Source organism: Manis pentadactyla, chromosome 4, assembly GCF_030020395.1.
Source record: "Manis pentadactyla isolate mManPen7 chromosome 4, mManPen7.hap1, whole genome shotgun sequence".
Taxonomy (NCBI): Eukaryota; Metazoa; Chordata; class Mammalia; order Pholidota; family Manidae; genus Manis; species Manis pentadactyla.
This window is the reverse complement of record NC_080022.1, coordinates 178,965,640-178,984,372: the sequence shown is the minus strand read 5'-3', so window position 1 is coordinate 178,984,372 and position 18,733 is coordinate 178,965,640. Positions and strand designations below refer to the sequence as shown.

Genomic DNA, 18,733 nt, shown 5'->3' with positions numbered 1-18,733 from the left:
ATTTTTGTCTATGAAATGAAGTCAATAAATTCTACTTGGAAGTGTTGTTATAAAGAATAGAGATAATCTCTGGAAAATAGGAAGAATGCAGCATGTGCTCTGTAAGGGCCCATGTTTTTATTACTGTGTTTTTGTTTGCAGATATATCTGAGCGCCAACAAATTATTAACCTTTGGTTTGCTTTGATTGATCACTAATCATTCCCTACGGATTTTGGCCATCTTTGGCAATGATTCAGTTTTGAGGAATAAAAACATTTTAATATTAAGCCAAGCAAAAGATGTCAAAGAGGAAGATACGGTGTTTAAAGGTGAGGCAGTTCAAAGGCAAAAAAAAGTATTCCTCTCCATTAATATTGATCAGTTGTTCCTGGAAATGTGCTTTAAGGATTGCCTGGGGCTGCCCAGGAATCTCTTAAGGCATCTGTGAGGTCAAAACTATTTTAAACACAATACTAAGATGTCATCTGCCTATTTCACTCCTATTCTTTTGCAGTTGCACAGTGGGGTTTTCTGAAGGCTGCATGATGTCTGATACTACCAGAGATTGAGTGCAGAAGCTGACTGAGAACCCAGCTGTCCTCTCTTAAGCCAGATGCTAAAAAGATTTATAAAAATGTAAAACAGTGCTTCTCTTCTCCCTATTATTGTGTTTGTTTTGTAAACAGAGAAAAATGTGGTATTAACATGCGATGGGCTTATTAGTTTTTAATGAATGAATGAATGAATATTTCGAACTCTTCCCACTTTTCATTTCTATTGCAATAAACAATGATAGATATAACCCACATAAATGAAAATTCTTTGGAGTCCTTAATAGTAGAGAGGAAAAAAAATGATACTTATGATGGGTTAATGGAAAGCTAACTTGTGACTGATTTTTTAAATTATTGATTCTCTACGTCAGTCAGTTAGCAAGTATTTTATGAGCACTTACTATGTGGTCAAGCATTGCTCTAGATGCTGGCAAAAGATATGTAAGACCCTGCTTTTACAGAGCTTACCTTCTAGGTAGAGGAGCTAGACAGTAAACATATAAACAAATAAGATAATTTCAGGTTGTGGAAATATGCAGGCCAATGTAATAAGAATCCCTGGTAATGGAAGGAATTGGGCACTGTGGTCATGGGAAACTACATACCTAGGCAAGAGGATCTAAGAATCTATACTATGTTCATGGACTGGGAGAAAAGAAGAATGGAAAATAGCAGCCTACCACACAAATAGTCAATGCATAAGTTGGTGCAAAATATGTGATTCCTGCCCTTGGTATATGATAAATCTCTTTTTAAAAGACAACTCTCCCACTAGTTCCTGGGAGTTGCTGAAGCAGGATTCTTGCAAGAACTCAGGAGAAAGAGATCCTACCATGAATGCCAGTGGAAGTATTCGATGATGTGCTCTGGGATGAAAGTAAGAGGTAGGCAGAGCATGCCAGAGAGTGGGGTCAGACAAGGGCCATCTGTAGATAGAGGCTTACTTAAACCCCCACAAGTGGGAATATATCCCTGGGGAAAAAGAGGAGAGAGACCTGAGGGCCTAGGAAATGGCCTCTTTAGATATTTTAAGATATGTCTGGGCCACTTGATATCTTTCCTAACACCTTCTAAATAGCCTCTGGAACCAAACTTCCATAAAAAATTAGAAACCCACCAAAGGACATTTCTGTCCTCAGAGAAAAAAATGAAAAGTCTAAGTCATACACACTTCAAATAAGCAGCAGTGAAACCTTGCAGTTGTGGTTTTGAAAAAACACACCAGCTTTTGATTCCTCGTGCATATTTCCAATCAATAAGCAAAATAGGAGACCATATAGATAATAGGTACCAAGGTAGCCTAGTGCATTCACTGGTAGCCAATGAGCACTTGCCAGTGCACATTTTCATTTATAACAGAGGTTCTCACTCATCCACAGTGTGTGACTTAGAGCTGCTGCAGCCGGCTCAGCACACAAGCCAGACTCCTTTCTGACAGCATTCCTAAAATTAAAGGAATACTCAAAACGTCAAACCAGGCTATTTCACTCCAGTTCTTCATTGACTGACATCTTCCATTATATCTTACTCCTCTCATGGCTTCAGCCAGTACTTCTTCACCAGTGATTCTGGATCTCTCTCTCAGTCCCATACACCTACTCTTTGCCCAGGATACCGATTATTAACTACCTCTGAGACATTCCCTCTTTGATGTCACACAGGATCCTCACAGTCAAAGGAACCAAAGGCATGGGTTCCCGAAGTGATTTGTCCTTCTGTATCAGCTGCGTGATTGGCACCACTTTCCACCCTAACAAGAAACCTATGTAGTGGTGATGTCTCAGCCAAAGCACAGCTGGGATGCAATCACGTCCCAACACATCTGAAGAACTGGTGGTGCATTAAGGGGTTTTAGCTGGGAGAATAATACATAAGAATGGAAAGAACATGCTAGAGGGGCAGCCCATGGTCAGTTTTAGATATTGATCTCTTGACTTGACCCTGTGGACTCACAGTTGAGCTTTGTGTGTTGAAACTGAACAAGTTTCTATATGATACAAAGCTCTGTTGCTCAGGTGTTAGAGTGTGACCCAGAATGGGTGTAGAAGCCTTGAGAATATAGAATAGCTTTACTTCAGGGAGAGTGCTGGGGGGCCCAGCATTACTTGGATGTCCCAAGAGTTTGCAATTTTGCAGTCATGGCATAAAACGTCAGTGTTCTTCACATCCATGGAGATGGCTGTGGTAATTTTTAAAAATTAAAACAGAAAACAATAAGTGTTACCAAGGAAGTGAAGAAATTGGAGACCTTGTACAATGCTATGGGAACATAAAATGGTTCAGTCTCTGGGGAAAATGGTTTGTTGTTCCTCAAAAAGTTAAACATAGAACTACCATATAACCAAGCCATTCCATTCCTAGATATATATATATATATATATATACCCAAGAGACTTGAAAACGGGTACTCAATTAATTACATGTACAGGCAGGTTTGTGGTAGCACTATTCACAACAGCTATGAGGTGGAAACAACTCAAATGTCCATCAACTGATGAATTTATAAACAAATTGTGGTACATACATTCATTCAATGGAATATTACTCAGCCATGAAAAGAAATGAAATACTGATACATGCTAGAATAAAGATTAGCCTTGAAAACATTATGCTAAGAAGCAAGGCACAAAAGATCACATATTGTATGACCCCCCCCCCCATTTATATGAAATATGCAGAATAGATACACACATAGAAATGTAAAGCAAATTGGTGGTTGCCAGGAACTGGTAACTGGTGGTTGCTTCTAACTGTTTAATGGGTATAGAGTTTTCTTTTAGAGTGATGGGAATGTTTTGGAACTAGATAGAGGTGGTGGTTGTCCAAGGATGTGAATGTACTAAGTGCCACTGAATTGTTCATCTTAAAAGATTAATTTTGGAGCTTCCAGGTTGTGAACACAGGGAGGTGCTGAGAGAATGGTGTGCCCTGAAAGGGCCTGGAAGTTCCATGCCCCTTCCCACATACTTTGCCCTATGCATCTCTTGCATCTGGCTGTTCCTGAGTTACATCCTCTTATAATAAACTGGTAATCTAATTTTCATGACCCACTGTATTTCTGGTTAGATCAAAGTAGCATAATGACATCACTGACAAGAAGCAGTGAACATCTTTTTTTTGTAGAAAGGCCAGCATGGATCAGGCATTTACTGTGATTTCTCTGAAAAAATGAGTCCTCTCGGGCCCACCACCACCACCCCACCCCACCCGCCCCCACAGATGGAGCAGATTGATGGGACTGCTTTGCCCTGCCTTCCCATACACACACGGGAACAATTCCATGGTGGCTGTATTTTCAGATCAACCCAGTAAAAGTGATGCAGTCACTTATGCTGACCAGTCTCCTGTAAACAGGGCCTTCAAGTCAGCTGCTGCTCAAAGTGCTGTTCAGAATTTAGTGGTTGAAGGATGGTGATGTATAGTTTTATCAGGAGTTTTATCTTTACACAGATGTGTCCCTCAGCCCAAAAGAGTGAGTCCAGTACCTTGGCAAGCCTCATTGTAATATTACCATCAGTGAAGAAATCACTCCAGGACGCTGTTTTAGATCTGGAGTAGATATGGAGAGGATGGCATCTGTGCACTTGGAAGAAGGAAACTTGGAAAATGACTTTATTCTTTATAGTCAGTTCTTAACCTTGTTTGTAGAAAAGTTCCCCAGCCATTGAGATTTACCAGCAAGGTGCAATACCAGAAAAGCAGGACATTATGAAGAAACTGAGCAAGACTGCATTCTCAACAACAGATGAATTGAAAAAGGACTTTTAAAGAAATATAACATGGAATACCAAGAATATTTTCCCAGCAAAAACAAATCTAAAGCTAAAATTATCTAAAAATTGGAGCATCAGAGATTGATAGAGGTGGGAAGGAAGAATTGCTGCTCAAATTCTCCAGCAGCAGCTAGAACTGGAGCAGTTTCTGCTTTTCAAAGGTCGACTCAAAAAGTGAGAATTAGCCCAAGGTCACATGTGGAGCCAGAAACATGCCCCCAGTCCTCTCCGGCCCACCACCACCACCCCACCCCACCCGCCCCCACAGATGGAGCAGATTGATGGGACTGCTTTGCCCTGCCTTCCCATACACACACGGGAACAATTCCATTGTGGCTGTATTTTCAGATCAACCCAGTAAAAGTGACGCAGTCACTTATGCTGACCAGTCTCCTGTAAACAGGGCCTTCAAGTCAGCTGCTGCTCAAAGCGCTGTTCAGAATTTAGTGGTTGGAGGATGGTGATGTATAGTTTTATCAGGAGTTTTGTCTTTACAACAGATTTCTGCAGCTGGTGGAATCTAATACAGAGAAAGGAAAGGGAAATCTGTGGATACCTGGTGGTAAACTGATGCATCATGAATTAATATCCACATAATCGGGCCAAAGCCATCTGCGGGACCAGACTACTAACACACGGAGAATGTAGAATTATCCAGTGTTCAGGGTCGACATGATCTCCTTCACTCTGGGGTGGATCCACACATGTCTGACCCAGACGGTGTTCTGACCCACACTCACGTGGCCAGAGGCTATTGACACTGTATGTTCACCAAAGCACAGGGCATCTTCAGGCTCACCAACCTTCATGATGGAGGCTTCCACTGTAAAAAGAAGGGCTTTCATCTGTACCAAGGGCCCCGGTCTGTTTAACACATCCAAGCATGTGTTAGTGACAGACATAAAAGTCATTGAGCCCAAGTGTGGCGATATGTTTCAAAGTTCAGCGCTGCTAACACCAGCCACCTGGACCCGTGGTGGCCACATTTCTGTAAGATGATCCCAGAAATGGCTGGTATTTCTTCTTTACACACTTGAGAAAGTTTGATATTTATTGCTCTTGTACATTCTGAGGTTTTCTTTGTGGGCTGCTCTGTCTCAAGATAGAGTTCACAGTGGTGTTAGATCAATACCTATTAACATACATACCCAAATACTATAGCCAGTCAATATATTGTGCTGCCAAAAAAAGAGAAAAAGGTTCATTTAATGGGGGTCTCACCTCAATTAAAAAATGAATCAATGTAATTCATCACATTAACATAACAGTTATAGGTAAAGACCACCAAGCTCACCCAGTCCGTGTGAGCTGTATTAACTTACAGCAGCCAGGGGGTGTGCACACCAAGTGAACCAAGGGGTGTCCCCGAGAGGGGATTTTTGTAGGATTTGGGTTTGTGATATATGATTCTAAGGTGGGAAGGGTAGGAGAAATGAGAATCAGGTTGAGGATAGAGGTGGGCATGAAGGGTGGTATTTTAATAGTTATCTCAGAAATCATTGTTCAGGAGGTGGGAGGAGCGGAGCGAGCCTGGGGAAGGCACTGATAAGAAAGAATTAGTCACTTAACGTTAGTCATTTTGCAGCTGTGGTGTGGCCTTGGGAGAAACTGTTGTCTGTTGGCTTCCTGCTGGCCTTGTTTACAACTGTCCGAGACATCACAGTCAGCTTATCAGGGCCGATTTTCACTTTCTCAGATCCCACAAGAAAATAGTGCGACCCCTTGGAAGAAAGATCTAAATGAGCTCGGCAACTACAACTACTTGCTCAGCAATGTTAAATAAACCTAACACTGGGCTTTCTGGAGTGGTTAAGCACGCTGGACTGACTGTGAACCTCCCAAGACATCCCCAATTTATTTTCAACACAGCTGCTGAGTAATTCTGATCAAACATAAGTCAGAATGTCTGGTAGTTTCCATCCTTCCCCCAGAATCCAGGCATTAACATTCCTCTTTTCCTATTTTTTCTCTCCTCCAAACACCACCCAAGAGCACTTGTGTTCTTTCTGCCATGAATGCTTTTCCCCACGTGCTGCTCAAGCTGTTCCCTTCTCTCCTCAGGGATTTTGTTCCAATGGAACTTTCCCGGGACCCCCTCCCTGCGCAATCTCTGTGCAATCTATTTCCAATATTTCCCAATGCATTTCACTGCTTTATTTTTCTTCTTAGCCCTCATCGCCATCTGAGTTGGTCTCCATTTTATTGTTTGTGTGTTTATTGGCTTATGGTTTTTGCCCATGGGGCAGGGACTTTTATTTATTTTGTCCCGTGGCACATCGCAGAACTTGGAACCAGGCGCGTAGTAGGCACATGATAAAAATGTGTCAGATGAATGAATATGCAAATGCCTTCCAAACTCTTCCTTCAACAGAGGATGTGGTGAATGGGGCCTCTTGTGTTTTCATGTATAGACTGTAAAGGGGTTTGGGGATCACCTGTGGGGAGTCTCCTCTTCCTGGGGCTTCAGGACCAGCTCTTCATCCCTTCTGGTATTAAATACTGCAGGTCCCTAGATGGCACTGCTCACCAAGAATCATGAGTCAGCCTCTCTCCCATTTCCCAAAGCACCATTTTCCCAGATAAGAGTTCCAAAGAATGGTCACCAGCCCAAAAGCCATCCCTCTAGACCAGGAAGAAACTTTGAGTCCTACAGTGCCACTTATCAACTAGCCACCCTTGCCCATAATTGCAGGTTGACCCTTTTCTTGGGAGCAAAAGATGTCTTTAGACCCTTCTAGCAGTACTTCTGACAAATGTACACAAAGCTTTGTAAAGGTGCAGCACTCCACACCTGCCTGGTTGCATTTGCCCGGTGGCCTCCTTAGCTCCATGCTGCCTCTTTCTCTCTACCTTCACCTCTCTGTCTCTTTATAGGATGGAGTACAGGTTAAGATGCCAATTCTATTTTAGCCTTGAGCCACAGCAATCGGAGAGGCAGTGTGAAACGGTGACCTGGGAATTGCAAACTGCCCTAAGATCTTTCTCAACTTAGCCAACATCTCTCGACCTTGGTTTACACAGCTTCACGATGGGGGCAGTCTTCTGGACAGGACAGATGTAGTGGGCATTCAAGATGCATGGGGCTTCAAGCCAAGCTTGCTATAAAGCTTTATTTTCCACTTCCAGATGCGTGTCTTTATACACTAAAACTCAAGTCAGGGTATTTGACTGACCTGCTGAACTTTCTCTAATTTTGGCTCGTCTTACGATGTCCCAATGAACAGAAGCTCCATGATTGAACTTCTCTACCTTGTCTGGAGTAACAGACCCTTAGCTCAAGTATGTTCACAACTATAGTGTCTTCATGAATATCAGCTGGTCAGCAAGAACTGCCTCATGGAGACCTTGTGATTTGCCTGGGTGTTTTAGGAATATTATTCTGGAAGTAAAAATAAGAAAGGTAAGGGGGAAAATGAAGACAAGAACACCAGTTCACTCTTTAATTAACTGTCATTGTTTCTTGCTCTTCTGAGGAAGTATGTAAGCCAAGGAATATTAGAATGGTTGTTGGTTTTTGCCCCCTGCCCTCCCTTTCTTAATCAATAAAACCAGAAATAGTGGTTCCATTTTGGGAGCAAAGGCGTATATCAGGGACTGTTCATCCAGTACAGCTATGCATTCTCATTCAGACAGCACCTATGATTAGTAATGAAAAAGGCCAATTGTGCGTGCTGCTCAGCTGTACCTCTGGCTGGGGCTTCCTGTTTGCCAATCCGATGGGATCACACCCTTTCTGAGAAACCACCGTACAGTCCAAACTCTCCCCTCCTACTCCAGAACTGTGGGGCTGACTCCTTGAGCTTCCTTCTCTTTGTGACACCTCACCCTTCCCTCCTCCTTGTCCCCAAGTCACTCATTCTGTATTGTCCCCAGGCCCTTCCTCCGTTACTCTTTTCTCAAAGCACCACCATATACTGTCCACTGTGGCTCTGCTCTTTGTCAGCTCACGTTCTGAGTGTTGAAACACATCAGAAAAGAAAAAGAAAATCACTTCCTGTGACTTGATTTTATAAAAATAGAATGGATTTTATAAAAAGAAGAGGAACGGAGTGGTGTTTGCTCACCTAGTAGTTACTCTAATTATAGACAGTTGGGTCTTCTGGGAAACCAGACTGGGTGACCCGAGGGTTGCATCAGGCAGGATGTTGCATTTCCAGCTTCCCCTGTTAATGCACTGTGCATGCTCTCCTCAGCATTTTAAAATTAAAACCTGAGTGTTACATAAATAGGAAGTTTTCCCATTAGTTGGATTGCGGCCTACAATTTTGTATTACAAGGATGCTTGATTTTCAGAGTTCGGCGTCATTCTTCCAATGTTTGTTGATTTACCGATTCCCCTAGAAATAATGGACATTTTTTTCTTGGAAAAGACAGACGCTTAGGAATTTCAGTTGGCAGGAGAAAAAGCCAAACTCTTGTTCCCACTGGCGGTAAACTGATGTGTCCCCCTCCTCCTCGGGATATCCTTTGCCTATGTTATTGAACATTGAAATTTCCGTTCTAAGAATGTGGAAGGATTAGGCTGCCATAAGCCCAACATTCAAATCCTAAGTTTTCTCTCCCACAGAACCTAGAACTAGAACTGGAACTTAAAAAAATAAAAACCAGCTCAACAATAACTGAACTCAATACCTCTGCATGTATTCGTAATATTTTCTGTGTCTTTTTATAAGAATGGACTTCTGGGAATTGTTTTTGAGGGCGGAGCCTCTCCAAGAGGCTGCTTACACCTCCAGCAGAGGTCACACACTGACCCTCCACAGACCACAGTCAGCCAGCTGATGTCTTCTTCCCACACAGTGTTTTTTTAAAAATAAGAATTAGTTGTCAACATTTAAAGTGTTTACATAAGAGCACAAGCTTATACAAAATAAACAAAGATTTATGTAAGTACAAATTTATATAAAAATATAGATTTCTGTGTTGTCTTGGGAAAAATGAAACCAGATGAGGCAGCCCGGGGAAGTTATTTCTTCCACACGGGCGGTGGTGGATGGTGGGCCATTAGCACAGTTGTAAACGTACAAGGGGAATCATTGACAAGAAAGGTAGGGCTGGGAAGGTAATCAGTTTTCTTCCATACCTACATCCCGAGGCCTGAACCTTAATTCCAACAAGCATTCAGTTCTGTTACCTTGACATGCCTGAAACTATCTTCCTAAATACCTGTCCACCCATCTAGTTTCTGAAAGCTTCCCTTTCCTAACCATAGAATCAGCTTTGACTCTTCCCTCTTCCTCCTTGGTACCCAACCTCCCCATCAGCCACCGTGCCCTGTGGTTTATTCTCTCAAAATTCCACTGAACAGTAAAATAGCTACCAGCCACAGGAGCACTTAAACTGTAGCTAGTGCAAATCAAGATATAAGGTAAATAGATTCTATAGCATCTTACTACGCTGATGGACAGTGACTGTAATGGGGTATGTGGTGGGAACTTAATAATGGGGGGAATCTAGTAACCACAGTGTTGCTCATGTAATTGTATATTAATGATAGCAAAATTTAAAAAATAAGATTAAAAAAAAACGTGACATTGCAAAAACAGAAAGAAGTCCAGAGAATCCAAGGTGTAATGACTGGAGTCCTGCCTTGGTCTAATGATTTGGGCTGGACCTTGACATATGGCAGTTCCTTCCTGGGGTCAGACCCTGTTCTTGTGGTCATGAGGCTGACAGTGTCCTATTTTAACCAGGAGGTGTAGCCATTTCTATTCCCCACTAAGAAGAGTCTACCTGACTGTCATTACTGTCCTGAGAGTCTCATTGCTGGAACCACAACTTACCTGACATGCATGCTTGGAAATTTGGTCACACCACCTTCACTATTGCATTTTAGATTGTTGGCCAATTGCCCCAGACCAGTTGTTCAAGTCCTGACCAGGTCTGATCGAATCTTAATCCACTTCCCCACCAGCTCATGATAGGATGTTAACATACTTTATATATAGCAGGTTTTTTTAGGTATATTTTACATACAGTAAAATCCACTCACTTTAGTGAGCATTTCTATGAGCTTAACAAATGTACACAGTCATATAACCATCACCATAAGAACATTTCCAGAATTTCCTCATACCACTTTATATACAGTCTCTCCTCTCTCCAGTCTCTGGCAATCAGTCATCTGTTCTATTTCCCTATCGTTTGGCATTTCAGGAAGGGCATAAAAGTGGAATTAAAGAGTATGGAACATTTTGAGTCTGGTTTCTTTCACTTAACATAATAAGTTTCAGGTTTCTCAGTGGTTGTGTGTATCACTGGGTTTTTGTTGCTGAGTAGTATTCCATTATGGGTATTTACCACTATTTGTTTTTCCTTTACCTAGCTGAAGTTCATTTGGATTAGTTCCAGTTTTTAGCAATTATGAATAAAGGTTCTGTAAACATTAAAAAAAAAGATATAAGGTAAGTAAGAGACACACTGGATTTTAAATACTTATGCTAAAAAAAAACCTAAACTAGCTGATTAACCATTTTACATTGATAACCTATTGAAATATTTTGACATATTTGCTGAATACTATTAAAATTAATTTGTCCATTTATTTTTACCTTTTTTAACATGGCTTCTAGAAAACTTAAAATTACATATGGGGTTCACCTCTGTGGCGCACATCCTTTTGGACAGCACTGTCTCAAAATAGCTCTTGTTGTGACATAATAGAGGTGCAATTATACATACAGCAGCAATTATATTACAATATGTAAATATATCAAACCAATGGGCTGTATACCTTAAATTTAGACAATGTTAGATGTCAAATATTTTTCATTAAAAAAGGAAACCTCTTGGGTTTGTCCTAATCTTTCTGGCCTTGCTGCCGTCCAATAGCCTGTATCTCACATCCCTTCACTCCTAGAATTTTACATTAGTCTAGGCTTTTCCCCTTCCTAATCTGTTCTGCACACCCTGGCCGAGTTTATCTGCCTATAACACTGTTTTTATCACGAAACACTCCTGCTGAAAAACTATCACCAGCTCCCAATTTTACCCCATAAAGCCCAAACTCATTAAATAACAGCTTCCACTTTAAAAACCTTAATTCTGCACTATATGCAATTCTCCCAACAACCTAGCATGCCAGACCCTGCTTTTCTAAACAGAACAGAAAGGAGGACAGCATTTGGCTGAGCTGGAGTGGCAGGAGAAGCATTTTGATCTGAGAGGTCACAAAGATAATAAAGTTAAAGGCTCCAAACAACAGCTTTTTTTCACGTAGGACCATTTATACAACACCACACAATCAACTAAAGAGCAATCAACATCTGTGGATCTATGAGCTGAACTATTTTTACATCAGTTGAGAGAAAGAATTAGCATTGAGAGAAGAAGCTCTTATATTTGCATTTTAGAAAACCCAAACCGAAAATCCAACCAGAAAAGCTGAAGTGAAACAGTGTTCTTCACTCACCCATTCTAGATCCAAGTTTTCAAAGTGTGGGTGTATTATATATAGCTTTTTTATATGTAAAGTTATATATACAGCTTTGTCACAAATTAGGCAAATTTGCATAATTCCAATTTGAAATACTGGGGTATAACAATAACTAAAATGTCACTTTATCCCAAAATTTGTAAAGCTGAATTAAAAATTTGTCAGGAATTATATAAATCCAAAGCTTAGCAGAGCTACTGGTTCATCAACTGTGTTGGTATTCTACATGGCACATGAATTTAGCTTAGGAAGAGACACTTGTGAGGATTCATCTCAAATCATGTGAGTCATGTGAGTTTTTACCTGTGTGTTCTTCAAGATTTTATCCCCTTCATAAAATGCACCATCCTGTACACATTTCTTTCATTTTTTTGAAGCTGCAAATCAGACAGGCTTCGCCAAATACTGTCTAGCAGAGTCGTTTAGTGCATGGGTCTTGAAATAAGACAAAATCCACGTTTTACCACTTACTGTGTTATTTCAGATTGTTTGGCAGCCGCATGCTTTCAGGGCTTTTTCACGTAGGACCTAATTACACTTTAAATTGGGCATAATTACACTTAACCCACAAAATTTTCTATAAGAATTCAACGAAGTAATACACAGGGCTTGTCATGTAGTAAGAGTTCTCAACGGCAGGGCAATCGGTAATACAATTTCACATCTGTCTGGCCTTAGCATCCTGGTTTTAGAAAAACTTTCTGAGAACAGCTTGAAGATTCTGCAAAAGGGTGGGGCTCTGGCGTCCAACTCTCTCTACTAAACTCTGTAAGCTTAACTGACCGACAGTTACACGTAACGAGATTTGGGGTGGGATGGGAAGGAGCGCGTCCGCCAGGCCCCTTTACGGAGGCACCAAGGGCCCTCTCGCCCGCGCTACGCCCCGCGGTTCAAGCGATGAAAACACCACCACGTGGCCTGCAGCCTCTGAGTCACGCGACTTCGCCCTATGGAGAGCCGTAGCCAGGTTCTGGGGGCGGACCTCCAGCAGAGAGGTTCCGCCCGCAGCCGTCAGCAATTGGTCGAAGGGGGCGCAGCGCATAGGCTCATGGCCAATGGTGGCCTCAGATCGGGACCCCCGCCCTCTCAGGGGCAGGGTTCCGGGGAACCAGCTGGAGGGGCGGGGCCGGACGGGGAGGGGCGGGGCAAGCTGGATGGGGCGGGGCCAGGATGTGACTGGGCGGGGCCAGGGGTGGAGCCGGGCCGGCGACCCGGCCCGCGGAGCCCGCGCCAGCGGGCTGCTGAGGTGGCTGTCGCCGGCTCGTAGCTGCGGCTTCCGCGGGTCGAGCCCCCGATGGAGGCCGAGGCCGCGGACGGCCCGCCAGGCAGGGTCGAGGCGGCGATCAGCTGCTTCTCTTTCAACCAGGACTGCACGTAAGCTGCCGCGCCAGCCCTGACGGGAGGTGGGGGAAAAGTCGCGGCCAGGGGTCTTGTCCCATAGGCACTTGCTGCGAGAGGCGCAGGCCTGCGCCCCTAAGGGCCTGGACGGCACGGCCGGCTGCCCTGCACTGGCCGGGGTCCGGGTGGCCACCGCCTCCGCCTGCCGCGTCCCCCAGCGGGGGTTTGTGCGCCCCCAGCCCCTGCCTCGGGTCGGGAGCCAAAAGGCCAGCGGGCGTGAAGGGAGCGAGTGGGGCTGGAGAGGGCTAAGGAATACGGTAAGGGAGAGGTTCGTGCCAGGGTGGGGGTCCGGGGAAGGAGGGGCAGAGGCCAAGACAAAGAAGATGGGAGGGGGGAAGGAAGTTGCTAGCAGACCCGAGGCGAGGTAGTTGGGGCCCAGGAAGATGGGAGTACAGGAAAAACTTTCCCATTTGTCTTTGAGCTTCTCAACGTGGCATCTGGGCTGGGCCTCGGACAAAGAGGCAGCCTATCCCTGCGGCCAGGCCAGCCCCTGTCCCAGCCCCTGCGCGGGGCATCTCGCCTGCCCGCCAGGATGTCAGACCTTTCCATCCCTCTCCCTGTGTTTTCACTTCTCCCACTCAGCAAGGCAGGCTCTCCCTCTCCAAGTCCAAGAACCCTTTCCCTGGCTCAGGCTGCCTTCAGCGAGAAGCAGGAGCTCCACCCTGTTGCTTTTTGAGTGGATTTTTAATGTTCCACCTTGATGTTCACCTTTGGATTTGGCCAGAGAGTCAGGAGTTGCTGAACTGTGTTTAAGACGTCTGGATTCGGTCCCTTGGAAGCAAACGCCTGTTTCCTTTCCTCTTTTCATGAAATGGTTAGACGCCAGCCCAGAGGACCATATGGAATAATCTCTTTGGAATGTGCACCCAGAGCATCAAGCAGGGATGACCGCTTCCCAGTCTCCCACTTCCTGCTGTACCAGTTTCTTGGGTTCCTTGTTTGGAGTCAGCTTCAGTCTTGTGCTCTGGCTGCCTGGGACTGGGCTATGCTAATATTGAACATTCAGTGGTGTAATTAAGGCCAGCGTGTAACATAAGCAACTCTGACTTCCATTCCCTTTGTGATTCTGCTTAAAAACACCCTGTGCCAAACAATATGCCTTTGTTTGAAAAAACTGTGTAATCATGTAATCTGGTAGCCAGACAGCTTGGTTAGATGAGTAACTTTCAAGCTTTCTACAACCCACAATAAGAAATGCATCTTACAACACCACCCACCAAAACCCATATACATGTAATATCACTGACAAGCAATTCATAAAATGGTGTTTACCCTTATTATGTGTGATACCCTCTGGTGTTTTCTATTTATTTTTCTTAAGCCATTTGTGACTCACTGAATTGTTTTTAGGATCCACTCATGGATTGAGGCCTGCAGTTTACAGAAATGATGGTCTTGATAAAATTCTGATGTTTTGTAAGAAACATTTTGCAAGAGGGGCTGGCTGTTGAAATGCCTGGGTGTTTTCCTTCCCAACTGAACCCAGGTTAGGGAGGAGAGTTAGTTTGCTTATTAGTAGTAAATGTTCTAAATTCTTCTTTGTAACATTGTTTATTCAATTTTTTAAGTGATGTTAATTTTTACTCTAGTTAAACCCAGCTTTCTATAATAACTGAATGAGAATGTTTTCAAAACTGTAGGGTGCCTGAAAAATTCATTTCCTTAGTCTCTACTGTCCGCTCTGTTTTCTTGGATGAAGGCTCTGCTGGACAGCTCTGTCTCACCTATAAATAAAAGTTTTGTCACAGTCAGTTGCTTTGAGCCACAGAGGGTATGACATTGGATTTAAAATAAGTTAGTCTACTTACTGAATACAGTGTGTCTTTTTCTGTTAAATGTAGTCTAAGTTTGAGGTCCGTTATTACCACTAACCTTCACCAGTTTTGTCCACGAATACTTCATGATTGGCATTGTGCTGGGTACTTGGGGTACATTTCTTCATTTGATTGGCGATAGGTATTTGTCCCAAGCCCTATGCCCATGAGAGATAATGATTTTTTTTTTTTCCTACAGAAAGGCCTATGGATAAAATAAGGTTTTAGTCTGAATTCTTTGATTCAGAGTATTTTTGTGGCCATTGATCATCAGTCATTGAACACATAATAGTGATCACACTGCCATTTTCTCATATATAAAATTCTTCTGTTTCAGGAGCAGGAATTATGTTTGAAAATTATTTTAAATTTCCAAATATTTCAGTTAATATTATTAGACTCCAGTTATAACATTATTTTACTTACTTGCAAGTTTTACAATCCTGTTTGCAACGAAATACCTCTATTTCATGTGAAAAGTCTATGTAAAGAATGTTTAAAAATAGTAATCACTACAGAGTATATTTTGAAGGTTTTTTTCTAATTGTAGAAAAAAAATTTTTTTATAAATTTAAGTATAATTGACATACAATCTTGTATTAGTTTCAGGTGTACAACTTAGTGATTTGACATTTGTATTCATTGTGAAACGATCATCACAATAAGCTGTTACTGTCTGTAAACCTACAAAGTTAATAAACTAGTATTGACTGTATCCCCCATGTTGTACATTGAGCCCCATGACTTATTTATTACTGGAGGTTTATACTTCTTGATTCCGTTCATGCATTTTGCTTCCTCAACTCCTTCCCTTCTGGCAACCGTCAATCTGTTGTTCTCTGTTATCTCTGAGTCTGGCTTTTGTTTTGTTTTGTCTGTTCAGAGTCCACATATAAGTGAAATCACGTGGTATTTGTCTTTATCTAACTTATTTCATTTAACATAATATCCTCACGGTACACCTGTGTTGTTGCAAATGGCAAGGTTTCATTCTTTTTGGCAGAATAATGTTCCACTGTATTGTGTGTGTATATATCTTTATCCATTCATCCATGGATGGACACTTAAGTTGTTTCTGTATCTTGGCTACTGTAAATGAGGCTGCAGTGACATAGAGGTTCATATATCTTTTCAAATTAGTGCTTTGTTTTCTGTAGATAGACACCCTGAAGTGTAACTACTGGATCATATGGTAGTTCTATTTTTAATTTTTGGAAGACCCTCCATACTGTTTTTCATAGTGACTGCACCAATTTACACTCCTACCAATAGTGCAGAAGGGTTCTCATTTCTCCACATCCTTTCCTATGCTTGTTATTTCTTGTCTTTTTGATAATAGCCATTTGACAGGTGTAAGGTGATCTCTCACTGTGGTTTTGATTTGCATTCCCCGATTAATAATGTTGAGCATCTTTTCATGGGCCTGTTGGCCATCTGTGTGTCGTCTCTGGAAAAAAATGTCTATCCAGATCCTCTGCCCATTTTCTAATTGGACTATTTTTTGTTGTTGTTATTGAATTTTATTAGTTCCTTATATATTTTGGATATTAACTCCTTGTGGGAAAACCATGTGACCTTTTTTTAGGCTAGTGAAACAAGAGCCTTGGCCATCCAGGCTTGTAACAGTAAATTTCTTATTTCAATATCTACTGCCCTTTGAAGAACAAATGTCACCTTTTACCTTTTCATATAATTGGTTTTCTTTGCTGTGCAGAAGCTTTTTAGTTAGACATAGTCCTGTTCGTTTATTTTTTGCTTTTGTTTCCCTTGCCTTCAGAGTCATAGCAAAAAAAAAAAAAAAAAAATCACCAAGGCTGATGTCAAGAAACTTACCGGTTTTCTTCTAGGAGTTTTGTGGTTTCGGTTCTTATATTAAAGTCTTTAATCCACTTGGAATTAATTTTTGTATATGGGGTACCATAGTGATCCAGTTTCATTCTTTTGCCTGTAGATGTATTTTGAAGTTTTCAGATTGGCTTGCTATTTTGTTGCTGTTTGTCATCATTAATGCTGTAATTCTGGATACCAAACCCAGTTCTGAGCACATTGCCTCTCTTAAGTGGATGTCTGACATTCCATTTTAGCTTCTCAGCAGGTTGGAGGGCTAAGGAACAGAAGCAGCTACGTCACTGATTAAAATTTGAGTGTAGTCTCCTGTTCCTACCGCAGGGAAGAACAAATGTTTGGGTAGGAAAAAAATTCCAGAAAGAAGCATGTGACTTTCTCTTTTTTAGGCTAGTGAAACAAGAGCCTTGGCCATCCAGGCTTCTAACAGTAAGATCCTTATTTTAGTATATACTGCCCTGTGAAGAACAAATCTCACCTTTTCATGTATTTATTTTAAATGAAGTTGGGTACATTTTTAGGCTCACCTGGACCATTTTAAGGTCCATTTCAGTTCTGACATCCCATTTTCCCAGGGTGGAAGTGCTCAAGGTCAGACTGCTTATTCTAAATATTCTGTGCGTTAGATTTTGTTCATCACATAGGTGATGAGGGCAAAGCAGGAGAGAGCTGGACGGGGATTCCCAGCTACTGAACAGCACTGATTCATTTGCTTTCATCCTGAGGCCAAGGAAACCTGGGTTTATATTCTGTCTTTATCTATTGGTTGGAAAGTGGAAAAATTTAGAAAACAAGATTTTTTTTTTTTAGCCACATTGCCCTAGATAAGCATTTATGTTTTATTTTGTTGGTTGGTTGTGATCCTAGCTTTGGAACATAGCAGACTTCTTAACCCCTGCTGCACATTAAAACAGTTGAACTTAAAAAAATCAAATAAATAAAAAGCTCAGGGCCGGGGAAGCAGGGGTAATCAGCCATCAGTATTTTTTTTAAAGCTTCTCAAGTAAGTTTAATGTCTATCCAGGGATGAGAGCTACTGATATAAATTATCCAGGAAATTTTCATGGACAGTGATAAAAGGGAGCATCTATTAATTTTGCCTATTAATGACCTACTATGACTACCATAATCATATACTTCTTTTTTAAGCAAAAAGAGGAAATAAAAAATAGTTTACCTCTTGGTAAAGTACTTCTCAACCAGAAGATCCCTGATTGTGTTGGGAGTAGCACCATGATGAATATTTTTAAACATTCCATTTTCCCATTTCTGCCCAGTTAGTAAAGCGTGGGGTCTGGTGGGTTGGACATTTTCATTTGATGGTAGAGCCCACGCAGTTCCAGATCTCTTAACAATTTCACATTTGTGTGTATAGTTGTCTTTAATCTTCTCCCTTTTACTGTACTTGCCCACCTGACAAGGTGAGCCTTATCATTTAGCAAGTTAGCAAATATTTAAGTGCCTGAGGATGTATGTTTTTCTGTTCCTTATGAGGCCAGGGAGAAGAGGCTGTCTATCTTCAGGCGGATATGTGATTGGAACACAGTGCCTGTTGTTCTCCTCATGCTGTTATTATCTTCCACAGATCCCTAGCAATTGGAACCAAAACTGGTTATAAGCTGTTTTCTTTGAGTTCTGTGGAGCACCTAGACCAAGTCCACGGAAGCAGTAAGTGTGTGTGTGTGATCTCAGGGACCCCAAGTCCTCCCTCTAGACTTTAATCTTCAGTGCTCCTGAGCTTTCTGCATTTCCCTCCCTTCCTTGTCAAACCTAAGGAAGTATGTTCCAGGTTTAAATATAAATCATTGCTTCTACTTGTCTTAAACACAACTAAGCTCTTTGTATGATCTGGCAATAGCTTAGGTAACATTTTCTTTTTATAGTAAGAAACTCTTTGTTTGAAACCATACTGTTGACTCTTTTTTATACACTA

The 18,733-nt window shown here is 42.0% G+C and overlaps 2 protein-coding genes and 1 pseudogene across 2 annotated transcripts in view; 2 read left to right on the top strand and 1 right to left on the bottom strand.

Moving 5' to 3' along the window:
• The first annotated feature begins 2,983 nt into the window (after positions 1-2,983).
• LOC118919681 (AMSH-like protease) lies at positions 2,984-5,307 on the top strand (annotated as a pseudogene).
• A 29-nt stretch (positions 5,308-5,336) lies between these two features.
• Positions 5,337-18,733, bottom strand: part of ARSG (arylsulfatase G) — a 146,506-nt gene continuing 133,109 nt past the window's right edge. The window contains exon 14 of the mRNA XM_036899820.2: positions 5,337-5,486. Within this exon, the coding sequence (XP_036755715.1) occupies positions 5,464-5,486 (23 nt within the window). The 3' untranslated portion in view covers positions 5,337-5,463. The remainder of the gene's footprint in view (positions 5,487-18,733) is intronic.
• Positions 12,929-18,733, top strand: part of WIPI1 (WD repeat domain, phosphoinositide interacting 1) — a 30,770-nt gene continuing 24,965 nt past the window's right edge. The window contains exons 1-2 of the mRNA XM_036899827.2: positions 12,929-13,117; positions 18,386-18,468. Coding sequence (XP_036755722.1) covers positions 13,038-13,117; positions 18,386-18,468 — 163 coding nt within the window. The 5' untranslated portion in view covers positions 12,929-13,037. The remainder of the gene's footprint in view (positions 13,118-18,385; positions 18,469-18,733) is intronic.